The following is a 21,828-nucleotide window of genomic DNA, read 5'->3' as shown; positions in this document are numbered from 1 at the left end:
GCCAGCCTGTGCTCTCTGAGAACTGGGACAACCAGTGCTCCCCTGGGCCTCTGTCCCCTCCCCGTTCCTCTCCATCTGTCAGGGAGGATTAAGCGCAGGCTTCCCCCAAGGCCAAGGCTCCTTGAAGCCCTCAATAGTAACCTGGGCTTCTAGAAAGGCGGTTGCTTGTGTCTGGTGCTAAGTTTCAGATCCAGCTCTGACGCTTCTAACTGTGTCATTTGGAGTAAGTTTCTGAACCTCTGTATGCCTCTGTTTCCTTATTTGTAAAATGGGGACAACAGGACCCCCCTCCCTAGGGCTGCTGTGAGGATTCTGTGAGATGCCTCATGCACAGCCCTCAGTGCGGTAAGCACTCGATTCCCGCCCCCACTGTGCTCATTCTCTCCTTCCTGCTCCTGGCACTGCCGGGCAATGGGCAGGGCAAGGATCACTGCCGCATTTTGCAGATGAAGAAACTTAGGCTGAGAAAAGGAAGGGGCTTGGCCGAGGTCACACTGCATTTGGTGGTGGGCAGGCATCCAGCCTCAGCTCCGCTCTGCTCACCCCTGCCCCCGGACCTCCTGGGCTGTACCTTGGAGCTGGACGATGCCCTGGGGGCTGTTCTCGGGGTGCAGTTCCTCGTCGTCCAGCGAGGACCAAGCGCTCAGTGTGGCCTCTGTGATGGCAAACTGCTCGGCGACCCCTGGGGGGACAGCGAGATCTGGCTCAGAGGGGAATGGGTGGGGACAGCCTCAGTGCCCAATGGAGCTGCTCCAGGACAGGCCGGAGGGTGGCCGCCTCTCAGCGCTGCCAAACCATGCCCAGTGGTCAAGAATGCTCACTTAATAGCCCCCCACCCTATGCCATTATTTTTTCCTGCCCAGACAATGTCCATGCAGTGATCTGGGCCCCCCAAGGTCCCAGCTTTACCCCCACAGAGCCCTGGCCAGTCCCCCTCCTCACTGACCTGCCGCAAAGCGGGCCTCACGCAGCTCGTCTGGGAGGCAGCAGTAATGCTCGTCCTCAGCTGGGGACAGCTCCCAGCCTGCCCGCTGGGCACTCCAGCCCTTCCACTCGATGAGGTGGGCCACGCGGCCTCGGGCCATGGCCGTGGGCTTTGTGATGTGGTCCTTGATGCTCTGCACCACCCCTGGGGCATGGAGGGCATCTGGGCGACTGTCCTGACACGAGGCCCAGCCCAGGGCCTGGCCTCCATGCCTCAGGCCCACCTGGTGGCCTGTACCCCACATTCCCTCAGTGTGCCACAGTCTCCATCAGTGCCCCACACCTCCCCAAGGGCTTATACCCATCTAATTCCTCATGCCCTCCAAAGCCTCCTCCTCACTCCTGCCCTGAGGCCTCTGAGCTCTGCGGCCCCCTCCCCTCAATGCCCCCACCCACTGGCATCAGCATTTCCTCCCAGCATCCTACTCCTAGTCTGTGTTCCCGCCCACTGGGTGCCTCTTCCCCAGATTGCCCACACCCCTCACTCCCTTTGTGACTAAGTTCAGACCCTTCCGCCCAAGGAGATCCACCCGAGGACCACTCATGAGCCCCCAGCTTTCTCCATGATCCATTAAACACATTCTGAGAGAGCATCTCTGTGGCCTCCAGCTCTGCTGGAGGTGAGACCTGGGTGGATGGAGCAGGCAGGGAAGGCTTCCTGGAAGAGGGGACCTGGGATTGGAATTTGAAGGTGGGTTGGGTTTGGACAGATAGAGGCAAGACTGGAGGTTTCATTTCAGAGATGAGACGAGGATGAAGGCATGGAAGAGTCTGGCATGAGTCCAGGACTAGCTGGGGTGAGACATGGGGTCCACATTAGGACTGGCCGACAGGAGAAGCTGGGAGCTGATCAGGGCCAGAACAGGGTTGGAGAGAACCAGGTGGAGGGCTCAGATATTCTCCTTGTGCAATGGGGAGCCCCAGCAGAGTAATGAGCAAGAGAGTGAGTAGTTAGCACAGCTGTTTAGAAAGACACCCCAGTTGGAAGATTAGGGGTTACTGCAAGGACCCAGCAACAGACATGGCAAGGGCTGGGCAGACAGAGAGGAGGGGTCGGGGGCTTTAGGAGGAGAGGAGTTGTGTGTGGAAGATAGAGAGGGGCTGTCAGCAAAGGTTCAGGATTGTCATTAACCAAGTCTGACAACACAGATCTGGGAGTCACCAGGGTCTCCGAAGCCATGATGTGAGGAATGGTGATATTTAAGAAAGACGAGGCTTGGTGTGGTGGCTCATGCCTATAATCCCAGTGCTTTGGGAGGCCAAGGCGGGAAGATCACTTGAGGTCAGGAGTTTGAGACCAGCCTGGCCAACATGGTAAAATCCTGTCATCCTGTCTCTATTAAAAATACACACACACACACACACACACACACACAGAGTAGCTGGGCATGGTGGTGTGTGCCTGTAATCTCAGCTGCTTGGGAGGCTGAGGCAGGAGAATCTCTTGAACCTGGGAGGTGAAGGTTGCAGTGAGCGCAGATCGCACCACGGCACTCTAGCCTGGGTGACAGACTGAGAAGAAAGAGGAGGTATCCACAAAGGAAATTAGAGAGCTGGGAAAATGGGAAAGATGGGTGTGTGGAAGCAAGGGGAGAATCTCGCTCCCAATTACTAAAGTGGGGGGTGTTGGGTATCTAAGAAGGTGTTTTGAAGAAGGCGGGGGTTCAAGTGGCTCTTGAAAGGTAGGTGCAGCGGTCTAAGGTGCTGCGGGTGGAAGAGAAAGGCACAGGCCAATGTGGGGAGGGAGGGCCCCAGGGGTCCCGGGGGAGCTGGGCGGGCTTTAGTGAAGCAGAGCCTGCAGGGCATGGAGCAGAGCTGGGTATGCATAAAAAGGTGAAGGCCACGCTGGTGCCACCTGATGCCGTGGTGATCACCGACACCTCCTTTACTGTGCCAGGAGCCTATCCCCATCTGCTTCAGGTGCTGCTGCTGTGAGCTCACACCTACAACCGTATCTGCAGAACCGCCCTGAGCCAATGGGAGCTGCCTCACCCAGATATGCCCGGGAGGCTGCAAATTCCTCCCCAGGGGCAGCCAGTGAGGCAGCAGTGGGAGAGTATAAAGTCCAGCCCCTGGCCAGGCGCAGTGGCTCAGGCCTATAATCCCAGCCCTTCGGGAGCCTGAGGCGGGCAGATCACTTGAGGTCAGGAGTTCAAGACCAGTCTGGTCAACATGGTGAAACCCTGTCTCTACTAAGAATACAAAAGTTAGCTGGGTGTAGTGGCGCATACCTGTAATCCCAGCTACTTGGGCAGCTGAGGCAGGAGAATTGCTTGATCTCAGGAGGTGGAGGTTGCGGTGAGCCAAGATCACACCACTGCACTCCAGCCTGGGTGATGGAGTGACACTCTGTCTCTCAAAATAAATAAAATAAAATAAAATAAAATAAAATAATAAAATAAAATAAAATAAAACAATAAAATATAGTCCAGCCTCTTGCCATAGCGTGCCATCAATTCTGGGGTGCTATTCATGCCCCCAAGCTGCGGTGGGACCAGGTGGGCAGGGCTAGACTCCTGCTGAGCCCCTTTCCAGCGCGCTCTGCCTCCCCCACTGACTGCTGGTTTCTCTTGAAGGCCAGTCTCCAGGGAATCACCTGCACAGTCATGCCTATGTCAGGCTCTGCCTCCAGGGAACCTGGATTAAGGTGATGTGACTGGCAGAGAGGCAGGGAGGCCATGCCAGACAGCCATCTGAAAAACTCTGCCCCACCCCCGCAGAGCTTATTAAGAACCCAGCAGTTTAACTCGTGGAAGCAGAACCCTGAGCCACTGGTCCCCCGGTGACCTGTGGCATTTAGAAATGGAGAATCCAGCAAGGCTGGCATTTAGAAAATGGGACTCTGGCATTTAGCAAATGGAGAATCCAACAGGGCTGCCGTCTTCCCACCTGCAACTCAGCTGTGCCCTTCCCACAGCCAGGGTCTAGGGTGGGACCGTGCATTCTCCAAGGGCAGGAGAGTTGCAGCCAGAACCTACCCACAAGGGACGAGGTGGCCAGGGCTGCCACATTGTAGTTGCTGGGGCAGGACCTGGAGTCGGACAGGTAGCCGTTGGTGGTCTGGAAGCACCTCCAGAGGAAGGGGCAGGAGGAGTGAGCAGGGTGGGCCAGGCTGCTGGCCAGACATCCCTCCAGTCCCACCCATCCCGTCTCCCAGCCCACCAGGTCCTCTGGCCAGTGGGCAAGAACAGGGCAACTAAAGCCAGAAAGATTCTACCAACTCCCACGGGACCACCCCTACCCACTGTTGCATCAGATTCTTGTCTTAGGGCTGGTGGGACTGTGTGCCTGGGCTGGGCACAGAGGATAGAGGGGCGATGGTGTCAGCTGGGGCTGGCTGGACTGGGGGACACACAAGTGCACTGATTTGCCAAGGATCCCAACAGAAATCCATCTGTTTGTCCTAAAACAAGAGGAGAGAGAGGATCAGGCAGGGCCTGGCATGCTGTGCTGGCAGATGGCCCGAGTCGTGGGGCCCTGGGCGGGGAAGGGGGTCAGCCTTCTGGTGCTCCGTGAGGTCGGGGTCTGCCCTCTCATGGGTCATGCTCTGGTGTCCCCTGGCATACAGAGTAAGAAGGAAGAGACAACAGTGGTGCTGGGAGGAGAGGCAGCGGGTGCAGCTTATAGAGCAGGCTTGGGTGTGGGCTCTGACTTTGCTGTTTCCCAGCTGGTATCCCTAGCCTATTCCTAACAGCTCTGAACATGTCTCCTCCCCTGCAAAATGGTGACAATGTCATTCACCTCACGAGTTGTGGTGAGGCCTAGATAACATAACGGAGGCTAAGAGCTGAGTGCGGTGCTTAGCAGGAGGTGAGGGCCGCTGGGGAGAAGGTAATTATATCATCCAGTGGGTTCATGCCACAGACTCTGGAGCAAGGGTGGAAATTATGCACCAGGATGTGGGGCCTCTAGTGACCCTGAGTGACATCTTCCAAATATATCTAGATGGAGAATTCTTTTTTTTTTCTTTTTTTAATTCTTTCTACCCCAAATCACCACCCTGCCTGCGCCTTCGCTCACATCACCTCCTTTCCGTTCTGCAACAAAGGAAGAGCTGTTTCTGCTGCACCCAAGACCTTCTTGCCCATCCATCCCGGACTGGCTCCCATCCCTGCCTGCCCCTCCGGAGCCTTGTTTTCTCTGCTGCGGCATCACCGTGCCCTCTCCGCTCCATCAGCCTGGAAGTATCTTGCCAGCATCACACTTGCCGCCACATCTCCTGGGCTCAGGACTTTCTCCTGCAATTTCTCCCCTCTGTCCCCTTACCACTGGGTCGGGCTGTCAGCACCCCAGCAGCCCAAACGTCTTCTGTCTCTTTTTTTTTTTTTAATCTTTTTGTTTTGTTAGTTTTTTTGAGAAGGAATCACACCCAGGCTGGAGTGCAGTGGCATGATCTCAGCTCACTGCAAACTCTGCCTACTGGGTTCAAGTGATTCTCCTGCCTCAGTCTCCCAAGTAACTGGGATTACAGGTGTGCACCCCCCTGCCCAGCTAATTTTTGTATTTATGGTAGAGACGGGGCTTCGCCAGGTTGGCCAGGCTGGTCTCAAGCTCCTCGTCTCAGGTCATCTGCTGGCCTCGGCCTCCCAAAGTGCTGAGATTACAGGCATGAGCCACTGTGCCCAGCCCCGCATCTCCTGTCTTTTCAGAACCTTGTCATGACCACTGTTTCCCTCCAGCATCCCTTCTCATCGGATGTGCAGAGGGCTGTGTCGGCCCCAGCCTCTCGGGATGACTTTAGCAGGCGTCTCTTCCTCTCTGGCCTCTGTCCCGTGCTTGGTGGGTCCTCAGCCCACTGGCCAGTCCACCTGGGCTGAGACCCCAAGGCGCCTGGCATGGGGTGGCCAAGCGAAGGGGAAGGGACGTGGTCACTGAGGAAACACTCAGATCCCCTCCACCTGGAGCTGGTCCCAGTCAGAGACTGCCTGGAACCTTTGGGGTGTCTGGAGCCACCTTCGGACTCTGGGAGCCTGGCGTTCCTAAAGAACCCGCAGCACTCCTCACTCTTCAACTCCCTTCCCCTCTCGCTGAAGACAGTGGGACCAGGTAAGGCATGGGAAGGGGCTGTGGGGGGGAGCTGGTAAGGCCTGTGTCTTGGGGAGTGGTGGGAGATGGGGGATCTGCTAGCTCCCCAGCTTTCCCCACAGTTCCTCTGGGAAGTCAGGAATAACCAGAGCCTCCCTCCCCTCCTAGGCACCTGACAGTAGGGGTGTAACTGTTGGAATAAAAGCAGGGCAGGGGACCCTGCTTCATGTCACCTGCCAGGCTGCAAAGTAGTGTGGGGACTCAGTGACCTCTGCATGTGGGTTCTCTGCACCGCCCCGCTCCCACCAATACCCGCCCTGTCTCTTTCAGGGTGCCCTGTCCCCCATCCCCTGTCCTCAGCTGCTCTGAGGCGAGGGGGCTGTGTGGGTCCTGGGCACCCGACTCCCACCCTTATCCTGTCATGAGACAGAGACCCAGGTCTCAGGCTCAGCTCATTTGACAGAGGAGGAAACAGAGGTGCTCGCGTTAGGGTCCCAGAGCCACACTGGGTTCTCCCCTGCTGTCACTCTACTGAGCCCCCGCTACTGCTGCCAGGCGACTGATGTGTAAGGGGAGAAATTAGGGCTGATGTGGAGGCAGTGGGTTTGGGAGGGACCTGCACTGGGTCCCGCGCCCCCTGGCTGTGCTCTTCTCGGCCTCCTGGTGCTCACAGGGTTGGGGGGTGAGTGTGGATACGAATGTGCGGTGCTGGATGTGGGACCGTAACCAGCAGCTGCCCCAGACCAGACACTGGGGATTAGGATGTCAACAGGGCAGCCAGTTCTGGTGCTGTGCAGAGTCAACAGGTTGGGGTGGCCAAGGTGAAGGCGGGCTCGGGTCCCACCTCCTACAACACACACCTTCGATTTTGATTTGACTTGCCTGGCATCTAGAGGCAGAGGGTAGCCCAGGGTCCCAGGTTTTAACAATCATTCAAGGGCCATCATGTTATTCAGAGGGTGGCTCTGTCTGGTAGGAGTGGAGGCAATTGCCCCCAGCCTCTTGCCCAAAATTGGCATCAGACACAACTCTTCTGTTCTGTGCTCAAACCATTGCCCTGGTTCAGCCTCAGGAGCAGAGGAGATTGTGGCAGGGAAAGAGTTGCACAGTGGAGGGCTGGGTTCAGCCTCTGCTGTGTGACCTTGGATGAGTGACCCACCTCTCTGATCATCTACAAAATGGCAATGCTCTCCCCATTCACAGGGTGCGGGGAGGAGGACTTGAGTTGCAGATCGGAAGCTCCTAACACGTAGCAGGCACACGGCACATGCTTGTTCCTCGCCATGTCCCCTCACACCTGTGCTCCCATCCTCTGTTAGGGTAGGACAAAGTCTGTGGAATTACCCAGAAGTCCCCAGATAGAGCCGCTGGCTCTTGGACGTGTGCTTTGAGAAGCATTTCCTGAGCCTGGAGGGTCTGGACACAAGGCTCGAGTCCCAGTTCCTGACCCCAATTCACTGCCTTGCCTCAGGTGTCAACCTCCTCGCCAGCCCTGGACAAGATGGCTCATCAGGACGGGACCGTTCGGCACAGCCTGCAGGCTTTGGAGCCAGGCAAACCTGGGCTGGGAATCCCGGTTCTGCCTCGGCCTCTGTGATCTTGGATAGGCAGCCTCGCCTCCCTGAGACGCCATTTCTCTACAACGGGATCACACTGCCTGCCTCGTGGGATTTCTGTGGGCACTCAGGGTAATTAATCTGGGGAAGGCTGACTCTCTACCTGGCACACAGGGAGGCTGTGGTCATGCTGACCCCACTCACCTTTGCCGGCCTGCCTTCTCCTTCCCTGCCCAGCCTCCTCCCCTCTCCCTCTGTGCTTTTCCAAACCTTCCATGTCCAGTTCTGAGACTCCTGGGCCCTGACCCTCAGCCCTGGCAGATGGCCCCTCGCTGTCCTGCTGTGTGTGTGCGCTCCCCCTCCCCAGCCCCTGTCCAGCAGCACCCAGGAGCCTGAGGACAGCCGGGCACCACCCTCTGTGCCGCTGTGGTGGGTGGAGAGGCTCCTGCTCCCCTCCCTCTTGGCAGGTCTGCTCTGCTCCGCTCCGGCCTGGGCAGTTCTGGTCGGTTTTCAAGGACATTCGAAGTGTTCGCCATAAACCCTGGGCCCGGCAGCAAAGGGGGGAGGATGTTGATTGTTGGAACACACACCTGTCCAGGTGCAGGGGAGCTGGAGGCTCTGTGAGAAGAGGGCCAGCTCAGTCACAGCAGGAGGACTGACAGGTGAGGGGTCGCTGCAAGGAGCTGGGGCCTGCCAGGGCCAGGTAGGCAGGGCGGAGTGTGGGGTGGTAGGGCAGAAGCCAGCGCCTCACTGTGGCCCTGGAGGGATCTCCTCCTGGGCTTGGGGTTTTCCTGCCTCTGTGGCCTGGGCTGGGGTGGGGGGTGCTCAGCGGTGGACAGGGAGAGTCAGAGCCATCCATGGGACTCTGCAGTGAGAGAATCACAGCCCTGGGCAGAGACTGCTTCCAGCAGCGGAAGTGCCAAGCAACCCAGAAGGGTGGGAGCAGCGGCCACAGAAGGGGAAGGGGCTCTGAGCAGGGCTTAGGCTCCGGCCTGTGCCCAATCTGCTGCTAGACAAGGGGGGATACCTAGGAATCCCACCCCCATCCCACAAAATGACACACACAGGTACACACCCTCAGTGATGGAATCTCAGGGATGAGGGCACACACAGACCTAGTGTGGTAACTTCACACACACACACACACACACAGACACACGAAAGCACAATCTTTCCTCTTGATTTGGTGGAGAGAGCACTGGAAGAGCCTAGAGGCAGCGCGAGGACGTGCAGCAGCTCACCCGGGTCGCTCCCTCTATCTGCTTCCCCAGGGGCCTGATGCAGGAGTTGGTGGGGCTGCGTGAGGGCTCCTCAGGGGACCCTGTGACTCTGCAGGAGCTGTGGGGCCCGTGTCCCCGCATCCGCCGAGGCGTCCGAGGTGAGAGCCAGGTCCTCTTCCCTTCCCCTTGGAGGACCACTCAGGACATCACTCCTGCCCAGCTCCCACCCCACCTCCCTGCCCAGAAGCCACCCTCCTCCTGGCATTTGTCCAGGACATCACTGCCCAAAGTCTCCTGGGTGGCAGGGAGAGAAGGGGTCTGTCTGTCCCACTGTCTGTGGGTCAGATGGGTCAGGCATCTGCCCTCTGCCTTTCGGGAGATATAGCCCAAGGCCTGGTCACTGTGCCCATCCTCCACCCAGGCCTCTCCCTCACCTACCTGTGCCAGTGAGGGGACGTGGGGGTTAGCTGCTGAGACAGCTGGGGCCACAGCAAGGGGCTGGGGCAACCTGCACTTGGCACCTTTCCTTGGAGCCTCATGTGCCTTGTTCACTTTGAGACCTGACTGTCCCCTCAGCTACAGGGCAGAGCAAGTAGGGACTCCAGAAGGAGGCTAAGTGCAGCCCCAGGGGCTGGTGCCCACAGCCAGTGAGGGCCAGCTCCCAGGCTGGGGTGGTAGCCAGCTGGCCAGGGGCATTGCTGTGGACCCAGAGGATACCTGGTGCCACAGGCCCTGGGACACGCAGGAGTCTGCTAGACCCTGGTGCTCTGTCAGCTACGGACTCTGCGGGGATACAGGTGAAAGCTGTAGCTGCCAGCCTCCTCCACACTCCCTGTCCCCCAGGAACCTCCCAGTACAGGCAGGGATGGGGAGGGTGGACAGGTCAAAGGCCTTCCGGCAGGGGCAGCAGGTCTGGCACCCACTGTGTCACCACTGTTGCCTGCCACAAATCCTGCCCGGCTACTTATGTGAGGCAGGTCCCCCTCAGGACTACCCAGAGTCCACCACCAAGCTCCACCCCACTGCCCCAGCCTCCCTGCCTGGAACCCAGCAGGCCTCCTAGGATGGGACTGCCTGTGCCTCTTGCCCCACCCTGTGCCATGACCCCACGCCCTGCCCCAGGTGGCCTGGAGTGGCTGAAGCAGAAGCTGTTCCGCCTGGGTGAGGACTGGTACTTCCTGATGGTCCTCGGGGTGCTCATGGCCCTGGTCAGCTATGCCATGGACTTGGCTGTCGGGAGTGTTGTCCAAGGTAACCCCTCCATGGCAGGTGCTGCTCTGGGCCAAGGGATCCTGAGCTCGCTCTGGGGATGCCAGGTGGATGTCGCCAGGTGTAGCAGAGGTGGGAGGTGGGCTCTGGGTGGGGATCTGGTCCTGGCTTTACTCCTGACTTGCCGTGTGATCCCGGGCAGGCTCCTGCCCCTCTCTGGGCCTCAGTTATCTCATTTGAACAAGGGAGAGAGGCCTGAATGTTCCCAAGAGCGCTTCCTCCTCTGACCTCTCTGCCTCCTCTTCCAGCCACCCCGTTCCTTCTCCTTCCCTTCTCCATGCCCTGGGGTGGGAGTGGGGGCACTTGCCTATAACACTAAGCTTGGAGCTTCCTTCCCAACCCCCACTCCCTCAGCAGCCTGCCTCCACCCTGAGGCCTCCCTGGAAGAGGGGGTGTGGGCCAGGAAGGGTCTAAGACACTTTCTCTGGAGACCCTCAGCTGCCAGAAGCAGGACCTACTATGGTGTTTGGTGCTTCACGCCTGTGTCATTTAGTTCTCAGTGGCCCTCTTTAGTCTTCAATGAGCCTGTGAGGGAGAGCCCATCACTAGCCCACTTGACAGATGGGGAGACTGAGGCTCAGAGAGGCTGAGTGGCTTGCCCACGGTCACTCAGCTAGGCAGTGGAAACCTGGGATATGGACCCAGGGTCATACTCCTGCCTCTTCTTGGGGGTCTACCCCTCACTGGGTGGCCTGGTTCTTCCCTCTTTGTGACTCCATTTCTGGTCAGTAAGTGGGCACCACAGTGTCTAGCCCCGAGGGCTGCAGAGGCTATGGGTGGCTCCTGATACACAGCTGTCCCCAGCACATGAGTGGCTGTACAGAGAGATTGGGGACAGTCACCTGCTCCGGTATCTCTCCTGGACTGTGTACCCTGTGGCCCTCGTCTCTTTCTCCTCGGGCTTCTCCCAGAGCATCACGCCCTCCTCTGGAGGTGAGTCCATGGTCACCACGCCAGTCCCCACTGGCCAAAACCTTCTCAGATCCCAGGGGGCTTCTGATGGGGGGAGTCGGGAAGCGGCAGCCTCATTTCTCAGACAAAGGCCCAGAAGACTCACGTTGCTTGCCTGAAGGGACACAGGAGGAAGGCCAGATCTTGAGCTCTGGGTCACTGCTGGCCCTACCCGCTTTCCAGGGGCTCCTCTGGGACTTGATGGGAGGCCTGGTGGGAGGTTCTTCTGTGAAGCCTGTTGCAGTGGCCAGTGCCAGGGAGGAGCTGGTGGAGGAGGCACAGCTCCACCTGGCCGCTCAGCCCGGCCTCCAGCTCCAGGCTAGCAGAGGGGAGCTCAAGGCTCACTCAGTGGTGGCCTGAGATTTCATCCAGGCTTCCCCTATCCTACCACAGCTTTCTGCCAGGTCTGGCGGGAGGAATGTAAGCAACTCACATTCCATCTGTGACGCTCAGCGTCCAAATCTGCTAAATGAGTTTAAGGACCTTACCCTAGGCTGGGTGCGGTGACTCATGCCTGTAATCCCAGCAATTTAGGAGGATGAGGCAGGAGGATCACTTTTTGCCTAGAGTTTGAGACCAGCCTGGGCAACACAGGGAGATCCTGTCTCTACAACAAATAGAAAAAAATCAGCTGGGCGTGATTGCATGTGCCTGTGGTCCGAGCTACTCAGGAGCTGAGGCGGGAGGATTGCTTGAGTGGGGGAATTTGATCCTGCACTGAGCTGTGTTTGCACCACTGTACTCCAGCCTGGGTGATAGAGTGAGACCCCTGTCTGAAACAAACAAACAAACAAAGGAATCCTAACCCAGCTGGGCACACTGGCTCACGCCTGTAATCCCAGCACTTTAGGAGGCAGAAGCGGACGGATCACTTGAGGTCAGGAGTTCTAGAGCAGCCCGGGCAACATAGCCAGACTCCATCTCTTTAAAGAAGTAAGGCGGGCGAAGTGGTCTCTACCTATAGTCCCAGCTATTCAGGAGGCTGATAACATGAGCCCTGGCATCTGAGGCTGCCGTGAGCTATGATCCTACCACTGTATTCCAGCCTGGCCAACAGAGCATGACCCTGTCCCCAAAGGAAAATAATCCTAACTTCAGAGGGTTCTGCTGATCTGGCGAGATCGTAATTTGAAAACACTTCGCGGGTACACTGTTGAGATTTTTAATCTAGAGATTGTCCCTCTCCTGGCCCTGCCCACCCCCGCCAAGGTTCTGGAATCCCGGAGGTGAAGACCATCTTGTCGGGTGTGGTCTTGGAGGACTACCTGGATATCAAGAACTTTGGGGCCAAGGTGGTGGGCATGTGTTGCACCCTGGCCTGTGGCAGCACCCTCTTCCTGGGCAAAGTGGTATGGGCAGGGGTGAGGGCACCCCAACCACCCTACCCACCCCAGCCACCCCAGCCTCACCCCCATCACCCCACCAAAGCTGGGTCAGAGGGGACTTGGGCTTGTCCCTGCCTTTGAGAAGCTCAGTCTTGGGGAAAGAGCCAGGCCAGGTCCCCAGAGTGTGACAAAAGCCATCTGAGGACAGCCCTGGGGGTTGGAGAGATGGAGGAGGGGGCGTGGTGGGGAAGCCGTGCTGCCTCTGGGTAAGGCTGTCTGTGCTGCCCTCACCTGGGCCCTGGGCCCACCCTTCCCTCTGCAGGGCCCTTTCGTGCACCTGTCTGTGATGATGGCTGCCTACCTGGGCCGTGTGCGCACCACGACCGTCGGGGAGCCTGAGGTTAGGGACTCGGGGGCTTCCTTGGAGGAATGGGAGTGGGGAGGGAGGGGGCTGATGCTGAGCCCCGGACTCGGATCCCCCTAGAACAAGAGCAAGCAAAACGAAATGCTGGTGGCAGCGGCGGCAGTGGGCGTGGCCACAGTCTTTGGAGCTCCCTTCAGCGGTGAGACCCCCTCATGCCCCGCCCCCTGGGTCCCTCAAGCTCCTCCCCTCACTCCCTGGGTTCCCTCGGCCCAGCTGAGAGCCTGGAGGAGGGGGTGGGTCTCATTCTAGTTCTTACTTCGGCCCCGCCTTGGGCATAGCCACCGCCCCCCAGATGTGATTGGTGGTGCTGAGAGGCTTCAGGGTAACATTACACAGACTTGGGTTTGGAATCCACGTGTGACCCTGGCCCGCTGGCCTCTCTGAGCCCGGCTTACTCCTCTATAAAATGGAGATCGCAACCATCCCCACCCAATAGTGAGAGGACACACACCCTCATTCCAGGCTGGATGGGTCTCTGGGCAGCTGGCTCCTCCTCGCCCAGGGCGCATGCCCTGCCCTCCCCTCCTGTCTGTCTCTGTCCAGGCTGTAGCAGAGCAGGACAGATGGGTCAGGGAGGAGGTGACAGGGGGAGGGGGCCCTACAGCCACAGGTGAGTGGGGGTGGGGGGCCCACCTGAGATCAGTGTCGCCCCCAGGCGTCCTGTTCAGCATCGAGGTCATGTCTTCCCACTTCTCTGTCTGGGATTACTGGAGGGGCTTCTTTGCAGCCACCTGCGGGGCCTTCATGTTCCGGCTCCTGGCGGTCTTCAACAGCAAGCAGGGTGAGCCCCCTGGGCTGCCTGACCCTGGCCCTGCCTGGGTGCTGGGGCGAGGTGGCCCCCCCTTCTCCCCTGTGTACACCCCTTGCTCTCCTCTTCCCTCTCTCTCCCTCTTTTTCCTCCTCCCTGTTCCCACCTCTTTGGGAGGATGGAAGGGGCTGACCTGTGCTGAACATGAAGGGCAGGAGCCCTGAGGTTAGAAGGGATGAGGCTGGGCAGGGAGGCAGGAGCCTGGTTGTGGGGGCCTGGAATGCCAGGACACACATTCCGGGTCAGGACCTGGCACCCCCTCCACCCTGGGCTGTTAGTCTGGGACTTGTGTTCGGGTGGGGTGGGAGCGCCATCTCGGCTCCCCACTGCTCTCCTTCCCCAGAGACCATCACCTCCCTCTACAAGACCAGTTTCCGGGTGGACGTTCCCTTCGACCTGCCGGAGATCTTATTTTTTGTGATACTGGGGTGAGTGGGTGCCTTGGGCCCCTGAGAGTCCAACAAGGCATTCCCTCCAGGCCTGGACTGCAGCCCCTGGTACTGGGGTCAGACTCTGGACTCCTATCTCCATGCTCCTCAGGGGTCTCTGTGGCATCCTGAGCTGCGCCTACCTCTTCTGTCAGCGAACCTTCTTTGGCTTCATCAAGAACAATCGGTTCAGCTCCAAACTGCTGGCCACCAGGTAGGCTCTGGGCTAGGGGCTGGGGACCTCTCAGCAAGCGCCTCCCCCACCCGTACTCCCAACCTTATGTAGAAAGCTCCACCTCCCACCTGAGCCCCTAAAGCCCGTCCTAGCCAATGCCCCACATGTGGAGCCCCTAACACCCCCTACAAGTCCCCACAGTCACTGCCCCCCTACTTTACTGGCCTCAAACCTCCCCATTTAATCCCCATATCTCCTTGAGTCTATACCCCTTCAGTGAACCCCAACCCCCTCATTGACCTTTAACCCCTTCTTGGTCCCTCTCTCCCTTTAAACCGTGTGTGCCCGTGGCATTGGCTAAGCCCTCCTGCCCCAGGTGCATGAGCCCTGCCCTAGTCTGGCCCCACTCTGTCCTCCCTCCCAGCGTGCCTGTGCCCCAATTCTCCTATCAGCCTTTACCCCTAAAAATGCCCAGGAGTGTGGGGCTGACCCCACAGCTGCTGTCCCCTGGAGCTGGCTCAGTTCATGTCCCCCATTCCTGCTCTTCCTCCTCCCCAGTCCTTGCCTCGCCGTACTGCCTTCTCGAGGCCCTGCTTCCCTCTCCTGGGGATGTGGGAAAGGGAGGGCCAGCCCTAGAGCCCACCTACCCCCACAGCAAACCTGTGTACTCCGCCCTGGCCACCTTGGTTCTCGCCTCCATCACCTACCCGCCAAGTGCAGGCCGCTTCCTAGCTTCTCGGGTAAGGGGCCCTAAGTGGGGTGGCAGGAGTGGGGAAGTCCTATTTGTTGCCCCCTTTGCGTGTATCTCACTTAATCCCCCCAATACGCCATAAGGGAGATGCTGTGGCATTATTTTATATATGATATTACAGCTCCGGGAGGTCAGAGCCTTGCCCAAGGCCCCCTGCTGGGAAGTAGCAGAGGAGGATTCCAGGCAGGGTTAGGCAGTGCGGGGGTGGCTGGGGTCTGCCACTCGGGGCCCCTCATGCTCCCACCTGCCCTGCCACAGCTGTCTATGAAGCAGCATCTGGACTCGCTGTTTGACAACCATGCCTGGGGGCTGATGACCCGGAACTCCAGCCCACCCTGGCCTGAAGAGCTTGACCCCCAGCACCTGTGGTGGGAATGGTACCACCCGCGGTTCACCATCTTTGGGACCCTTGCCTTCTTCCTGGTTATGAAGGTGGGCCCCCTGGCTCCCAGATGAGCACAGAGCCAGGACCAGTTCTGGTGGGTGGGGGGGTGCCTCCCTGCACCTGGTGGCATGGAGCCCAGGCCTTCCACCCACACTTCCTGATGTGCTCCCTGCCCACTGCATGGTCCTGGACAAGTGACTTCAGCTCTCTGGGCCTCAGTCTTCTCATCTTTAAAATGGGGTGGTTACTGGGAAGACTGAGGAGGAAGAAAGGAATGTACCTGGCACAGTGCCAGGCATAGAGTGGGCATTTCTCAGGGTGAGGACCCTCCCCTAATGCCAGACTCTGGCAATGGGTGCATGGCCGGCACCCTCTTTCTCTCTAGGGCACTCCCCTGTCCCCTGTCCTGTCCTCCCTGGTCAATGCCTTGCCCAGCGGCCTCTAACCTCTGCCCCGGGCTCCCCACTCCCACAGTTCTGGATGCTGATTCTGGCCACCACCATCCCCATCCCTGCCGGGTACTTCATGCCCATCTTCATCTATGGTGAGTCTGGAGTCCTGAGGTTCTGATAATTTCGGGGTTCTTGGGGCAGGGCCATGGCTCCCGGTTCACCCCCCCCCAGGTGGTACTGAGGATGGTCCTCAGGGATGGAGGGTTGTGGGGGCCAGGTCAGCCTGGCTCCCCCTCACCCTAAGTCTGTGGCCAGGAGCTGCCATCGGGCGCCTCTTTGGGGAGACTCTCTCTTTCATCTTCCCTGAGGGCATCGTGGCTGGAGGGATTACCAATCCCATCATGCCCGGGGGGTATGCCCTGGCAGGTGAGTAAGTCAGGGCCCTGCTGGGTGGGCAGCATCGTGGGGCTGGGCTGGACCTGGAGAATTGGCTGGTGGCTCCACAGGGCACAGAGCCATCACTGAGCCTCCCAGTGAGCCCCGCACCCCTCATGGGGGTCTGTCCCTCCTAAGTCCCACCATTCCCCGGGGCCCATCACTCCCTCATGGTTCCTGTCCTGTCCCCAGCCCCGTGGCCTCCCTTATCCCTGTCCTCTCACCAAGCCCAGGCACTGGGCACTTCCTACAGTGCCCAGGCTGTAACCTCTTACAAATCACATTTAGCCGCTGGTCGCAGCTATGCCAGTTTTGCCCTCACATGAGGCTGGCCCCTGGCCTCAGCTGCCCTGCCTGATTCTGCCCTTGCAGGGGCTGCAGCCTTCTCAGGGGCTGTGACCCACACCATCTCCACGGCGCTGCTGGCCTTTGAGCTGACCGGCCAGATAGTGCACGCACTGCCCGTGCTGATGGCAGTGCTGGCAGCCAATGCCATTGCACAGAGCTGCCAGCCCTCCTTCTACGATGGCACCATCATTGTCAAGAAGCTGCCATACCTGCCATGGATTCTGGGCCGCAACATCAGGTGACATATACATGCCCATCCACATATACAGGTGAGCGGTGCCCACCTCAGGCTGGCTGAAGGGGGTCATAGTGTCCAGGTAGGGCTGAGGGTGGAGGGCACCTCCAAAAAAAAATGCCACCGAAGCAAACCTTGGACATGGGGGCTGGGAGGGGCTGACACACAGTTGTGCTCTGGTCTCCATTCTCCCCAGTGCCCTGGGTGACCTTGAGCAAGTTGTTGGCCTTGAGGCCTCAGTGTCTGTCTAGGGGTCAGCAGGGCTCCACAGCAGGAGGATGAGTATTGCCCCGTGTACAGGTTGAGGAAACCGGGGCTCAGAGAGGTGCCATGTCTTGCTCCAGCACCGGATCTGGGTCTCCTCCCCTCTCTCCACTTCTACAGCCTTCACTGGAACTTTGGGAGCAGGAGGTGGAATGAGAATGGAAATGGGCTTTGAGGTCCTCACTCAACCAGATAGGACCAGAGCAGCTTCTGGTGCCAGAGAGGCAGACCAAAGAGGCTCTGAGAGTCCCTGGGTCCGAGGCCCCGCTCCAAATACAAGCAAGCTGCTGCCTTGCTCTGAACCTGTTTCCCCATCTGGAAAACGGGGCTGCTTACCCCAGTGGTTTCCAGACTTTCAAGTTTTTCCCTGGTGGAGGCATATACTTTTTTTTTTCTTTTTCTTTTTTTTAGATGGAATCTTTCTCACTCTGTTACGTAAGCTGGAGTGCAGTGGCACAGTCTCAGTCACTGAAACCTCCACCTCCCAGGTTCAAGCAATTCTCCTGCCTCAACCTCCCAAGTAGCTCAGACTAGGCATGTGCCACCATGCCCAGATTATTTCTGTAACTTTAGTGGAGACGGGTTTCACCATGTTGGCCAGGCTGGTCTCGAATTCCTGGACTCAAGTGATCCACCTTGTTTGGCCTCCCAAAGTGCTGGGATTACAGGTGTGAGCCACCATGCCCATCCACATATACTTTTTATTCAAATTAAATTTTCCAGGGAAGGCAGCTGGGTAAAACAGGACAAAGTGGAGCTGGTCTGGGGGACATGGGGGTCCAGGGGGCTGGGAATTAGGAACTGGGTCATCGTTGACGTGGTCCCCAGGTTTCCTCCCACCGTGGATTCCAGGAGTTCCTCATTCCATGAACCTCTCCGGCCCTGTCCACACTCCAGAGCCGTGGGTCCCCAGTTCAAGCAAAGCTCCCCCAGATCCCCTTGCCGGCCTGGGTCTCACATCCCCGACTCTGGGACCTGATGGGAGCCCCTCTGCCTGCAGCTCCCACCGCGTGAGGGTGGAGCACTTCATGAACCGCAGCATCACCACACTGGCCAAGGACACACCACTGCAGGAGGTGGTCAAGGTCGTGACCTCCACAGACATGGCCGAGTATCCCCTGGTGGAGAGCACAGGTGCCAGCCAGAAGGGAGGAGGAAGTCGGGGGTGGGGGATGCCCTCTGCCTCCTTCTTGGACCTGTCAGGCAGACAGGATCTGCATCCAGGCTCTGTGACTTAGTAACCAACCGTGTGACCTTGGGCAAGTCACTTCACGTGAGCCTCAGTTTCCTCATCAGTAAAATGGAAATCATGGCCACCCTCCCCTGGGGTGGTTGACATGTCTAAAGAGAGTCGGCTGGGTGCTTGTAAGGCAGTTCCTGGGTAGCTGCTGGGGTAGGAGCATGGGGACACCACCAGGGTCTTCTGGAAGCTTCCCTACAGGCCTCCCTTTAAGCATGCCCCAAATGAGACCCCTCCCCCAAATCCCTGTTGCCATAAGGTAAACATCTCCTTAAAGACAAAAGCATGGTGGCCCTTGTTAAAAGGCATGGAACCCGCTTCTTGCGGAAACCTTAACTAGAGCATCATTTCCTGTGGGTACAACTCCAGTATCTGCATTCAGAAGATAAGGCGGGGTTGGGGGGTAACCCTGCTCACTCAAGTCTGCTGTCAGCCCATGTGTCCCCCTGTGCAAATGAGATAAGGTGCACACCTGGCAAGCACATCACAGCTGGATTTTGGTCTCCACTTGCACTTTGGGTAGGCACCTTCTGCAGTGAGCAACCTGTACAGTAGTGGTCACCCCTATGCCCACCCCAAGAGGGATAAAGCCATTTATGAGCTAAATAACTGTGAGTATACCACTTAAGCTCTATGTACTGCATTTTCATCATCTTGAAAGTAGGGATCAAGAGAGTATATGATTGCCAGACATTCTCACTCCAAATGCTAGGCCCTTCTTTCCCCACTAATTGGAAGACTGTTAGCATTATGCAGTGGAACATGCCAAATATCTCATCTGAAAATGTTTGCTTTCGGATGAGCCCCCCAAGAGTCTTCACCTCCTGGAGCAAAGAAAGAATTAGCCTCGAAGACAAAGTCCTCTTTTACCCTTAGAGCCATAGCAAAGTGCTCCAACCAACACAGGCCCAGGCTGTGGGACCCCACTGCTTACCCAAGAAATAGCCTTCATTGTTCATTTAAAAGGGAAGGGGGACATTTACATGTCTAAGTGTCAAGTTTTTATTCCACTCAACAGAAAGCAAAAACACCAAGCTGGGCCCTCAAAACTAAATATCTGACAATGCCATTGATACCCCAGGGCCAGAGTGAAGCTTGCCAAGGCCCCAGCACACAGTAGGACCTCAGAACACAGGGTCCTCCTGGGTTCGCACCTTCACTGGGCTGCGCCAGATGTGAGCCTCTTGGGAAACAAAGGAGAAAGCCCAGCCCTGACACACAGACTTCATCGTGCTGGCGTCCCCAGCTTGCTCCTGTCTTGAGACCTTGCAATGTGGGGGATCTCAGTGGTGGCCAGGGTCCCTCCTGGCCCCCTGGTAGCCTCACTCAGCCACCCTCAGCTACCACACCTGAATGACCTGGGGCAAGACAATTAGCCTCTCTGTCTCTGAGCCTCAGTTCCTGTCCTTTATAATGGGAGACAATAGTTACAACAGCCCCATAGGAACACTAGCACAGTTCTTGGCTAAGTAGGTGCTCAGTAAATGTGAGTTCCTGTTTCCTCCTAATGCGCCTCCCTCCCTCTCCCTCTCCACTTGCCAGAGTCCCAGATCCTTGTGGGCATCGTGCGAAGGGCCCAGCTGGTGCAGGCCCTCCAGGCTGAGCCTCTTTCCTGGGCTCCAGGACACCAGGTGGGTACTCCTGAGGGGCGGGGGGATGGAGTGGGGGTCGGTCAGCAGGGCTGGGACAGGAGGGGCCTGCTGATCTCCTGAGGGAGAGGTGGTCTGAGAGAGGCATCCTGGAGAGGCCGGCCCTGCACCTGTAACCCTTCCCCTGTAACCCTTCCCCACTCCCAGCAGTGTCTCCAGGACATCTTAGCTGGGGGCTGCCCCACGGAACCAGTGACCCTGAAGCTGTCCCCGGAGACTTCCCTGCATGAGGTAACAGGGAGAATTGGGGAGTGTGACATATGAGGCCCCTGGGTGGGGAAAGAGCTGATGAGGAGCTCAGGCTTCAGCCTCCCCTCCCAACCCGCGCCCCCGCCCGCCTTATGCTGCTTCCTTCTCCTCCTGGGCCTGTGTCCTCATCAGCAGACTGGGCAAAGCAGCTCCTGCCCTGTCGCCCCTCACTGCCAGGGTTGCGGGGATGATGCAGAGAGATGAGGGAAGTGGGAGAGTGGCAAATGTTTAAGTATCTGGGTGGAAAGACAGTGGAGTTGAACCAGGGCACACGTGCACTTCAGTTTCAGGTCCACCACATTCTCCCTGTGTGATCTTGCACAAAAGACTTAGCCACTCAGGACAGAGCCTGGCACATGGGCGGGGAAGGGGCAGAGGCCCACAGGGAACCTGGAGATGGCCCTGCCCCCTCTGTGCTGCTGGAGGGTGCTGGATATTGGGTCCTGTCCACCTGCGGCCTCGCCCAGACCCTTGCATGGACTCTGGCATCCCCCAGTGGCCACACTGGACATTGCAGGCCTGGATCTCTTGCCTCCCACACACATCAGGCCCGGCCCCTCTTCCCGGCTCAGAGGCGTGGCAGAGTGGGCCAGAGGGTGGGCTGGGCGCCTTCTACCCTCCAGTGTTTCCTAACAATCCCCCATCCAGGCACACAACCTCTTTGAGCTGTTGAACCTTCAGTCCCTCTTCGTGACATCGCGGGGCAGAGCTGTGGGCTGCGTGTCCTGGGTGGAGGTACCAGGGTCCCGGGGCAGAGCAAAGCAGGGGACCCATGCCTGAGAAGGCTGGGGAGGTGGGGGGGTACCGGCATGCTCCCTTCCAAACCTGGGGGGATTCAGAGGATACTGATGAGTCCCTCTTCCTGGCCCAGATTGGCCACTGGGCCTGGCTCCCTACCTTGTTTCCTGGCCAGTGGCCAGCCTGCCCCCTCTGCCTCTGTGATCCCACCTGTGCAATGGGGTGACATGGGCTCTACTATTCACCCAGAAACCACCCTTAGGGGACTAAAAATGCTGGTGCCGCCCTGTCAACCTCCTCTACATCCCCCTTCCAGCCCCCTCCCCCTTTCTCTGTTCTAGATGAAGAAAGCAATTTCCAACCTGACAAACCCACCAGCCCCAAAGTGAGCCAGTCCAGCAAGATGAAACGGCACCCCAGCTGCCCTGGTACTGAGGTTGGGCTGAGACCCTGCCTCTCTTCCCCCGTCACCCCTTACCCCCACTCCAACCCAGCTCCATTCCTTGGCATAACAGACAACTCTAACCTAGCTCAGAAGATGGCTCATCCTGGGTGTGACGATGGCTCCTGCCTTGAAAGACAAATCCCACCTTGGACAGAGCTAAGTGTGAGATGACGGAAAACCAGTATCTGCCAGGAGCTCAGTGACTGGCCATCCAATTAATGGATGACGGGATTGGGATATGCTGTCACCAAGGCCCGGAGCAGATGCCCTCTAGGGTTGTCTGGTTCCCGATGAGAGGCTCCAGAGAAAAATAAAGCTGGTTCCCAGAGCCGCTGTCCATCCCTCATCTCAGCTGCAAGGTTGCTGGCCTGGGACTGGAGCTCCTCACCTGTGCTGGCTCAGAGTGAGTTTCCCGTGGTCATGTGGACACTGCAGGTTCGGGCCTCTGGGCTCCCGTCTTCATGCTCCACTTCTTGGCAGGGAGATGGTAGGGAGAGAGGGTCTCCACCGGGTCTATGATGCTTGACCTCAT

The 21,828-nt window shown here is 58.2% G+C and overlaps 2 protein-coding genes across 9 annotated transcripts; one reads left to right on the top strand and one right to left on the bottom strand.

The window, feature by feature from the left end:
• Positions 1–351: 351 nt before the first annotated feature.
• LOC105470203 (protein FAM131C-like) lies at positions 352–5,136 on the bottom strand. Its single transcript, XM_071069166.1, has 4 exons — positions 5,010–5,136; positions 3,963–4,154; positions 947–1,129; positions 352–682 (listed from the first exon to the last, which is right to left on the bottom strand). The coding sequence occupies exons 1-4, from the start codon at positions 5,134–5,136 to the stop codon at positions 540–542; spliced, it is 645 nt and encodes a 214-aa protein (XP_070925267.1). The 3' UTR covers positions 352–539.
• A 2,922-nt stretch (positions 5,137–8,058) lies between these two features.
• On the top strand, positions 8,059–21,627 carry LOC105473255 (chloride voltage-gated channel Kb). Of its 8 annotated transcripts, none has more exons than XM_071100021.1 (21): positions 8,059–8,227; positions 8,837–8,943; positions 9,908–10,036; positions 10,859–10,987; positions 12,215–12,354; positions 12,653–12,730; positions 12,815–12,893; positions 13,410–13,535; positions 13,906–13,990; positions 14,103–14,204; positions 14,821–14,905; positions 15,175–15,348; positions 15,776–15,845; positions 16,009–16,119; positions 16,501–16,714; positions 17,976–18,109; positions 19,758–19,846; positions 20,012–20,095; positions 20,762–20,848; positions 21,193–21,279; positions 21,387–21,627. In XM_071100021.1, exons 2-20 carry the CDS (start codon positions 8,844–8,846, stop codon positions 21,238–21,240), a joined length of 2,064 nt encoding a protein of 687 aa, XP_070956122.1. In that variant the 5' UTR covers positions 8,059–8,227; positions 8,837–8,843; the 3' UTR covers positions 21,241–21,279; positions 21,387–21,627. The 8 variants fall into 8 exon arrangements, with proteins under 8 accessions (XP_070956122.1, XP_070956120.1, XP_070956114.1 ...); XM_071100019.1 differs by having other exon boundaries at positions 21,382–21,627; XM_071100013.1 differs by having other exon boundaries at positions 21,367–21,627.
• The last annotated feature ends 201 nt before the right edge of the window (positions 21,628–21,828 follow it).

Source organism: Macaca nemestrina, chromosome 1 (assembly GCF_043159975.1).
Source record: "Macaca nemestrina isolate mMacNem1 chromosome 1, mMacNem.hap1, whole genome shotgun sequence".
NCBI lineage: Eukaryota > Metazoa > Chordata > Mammalia > Primates > Cercopithecidae > Macaca > Macaca nemestrina.
The sequence above is the reverse complement of the archived record's forward strand: the minus strand, read 5'-3'. Positions and strand labels throughout refer to the sequence as shown.

Bases quoted from the DNA above. Each gene is read 5' to 3' on its own strand.
- LOC105470203 (XM_071069166.1), bottom strand. From the start codon at position 5,136: ATGCCGCAGCAGAGAAAACAAGGCTCCGGAGGGGCAGGCAGGGATGGG. The intron at 4,155-5,009 runs GTGATGTGAGCG...CCCACTGGCCAG, and splicing joins TGTTGCAGAACGGAAAGGAG to AGGACCTGGTGGGCTGGGAG. The intron at 683-946 runs GTCAGTGAGGAG...CTGTCCCCCCAG, and splicing joins TGAGGCCCGCTTTGCGGCAG to GGGTCGCCGAGCAGTTTGCC.
- LOC105473255 (XM_071100021.1), top strand. From the start codon at position 8,844: ATGCAGGAGTTGGTGGGGCTGCGTGAGGGCTCCTCAGGGGACCCTGTG. The intron at 12,731-12,814 runs GTTAGGGACTCG...GGATCCCCCTAG, and splicing joins CGACCGTCGGGGAGCCTGAG to AACAAGAGCAAGCAAAACGA. The intron at 15,349-15,775 runs GTGGGCCCCCTG...CCACTCCCACAG, and splicing joins CCTTCTTCCTGGTTATGAAG to TTCTGGATGCTGATTCTGGC.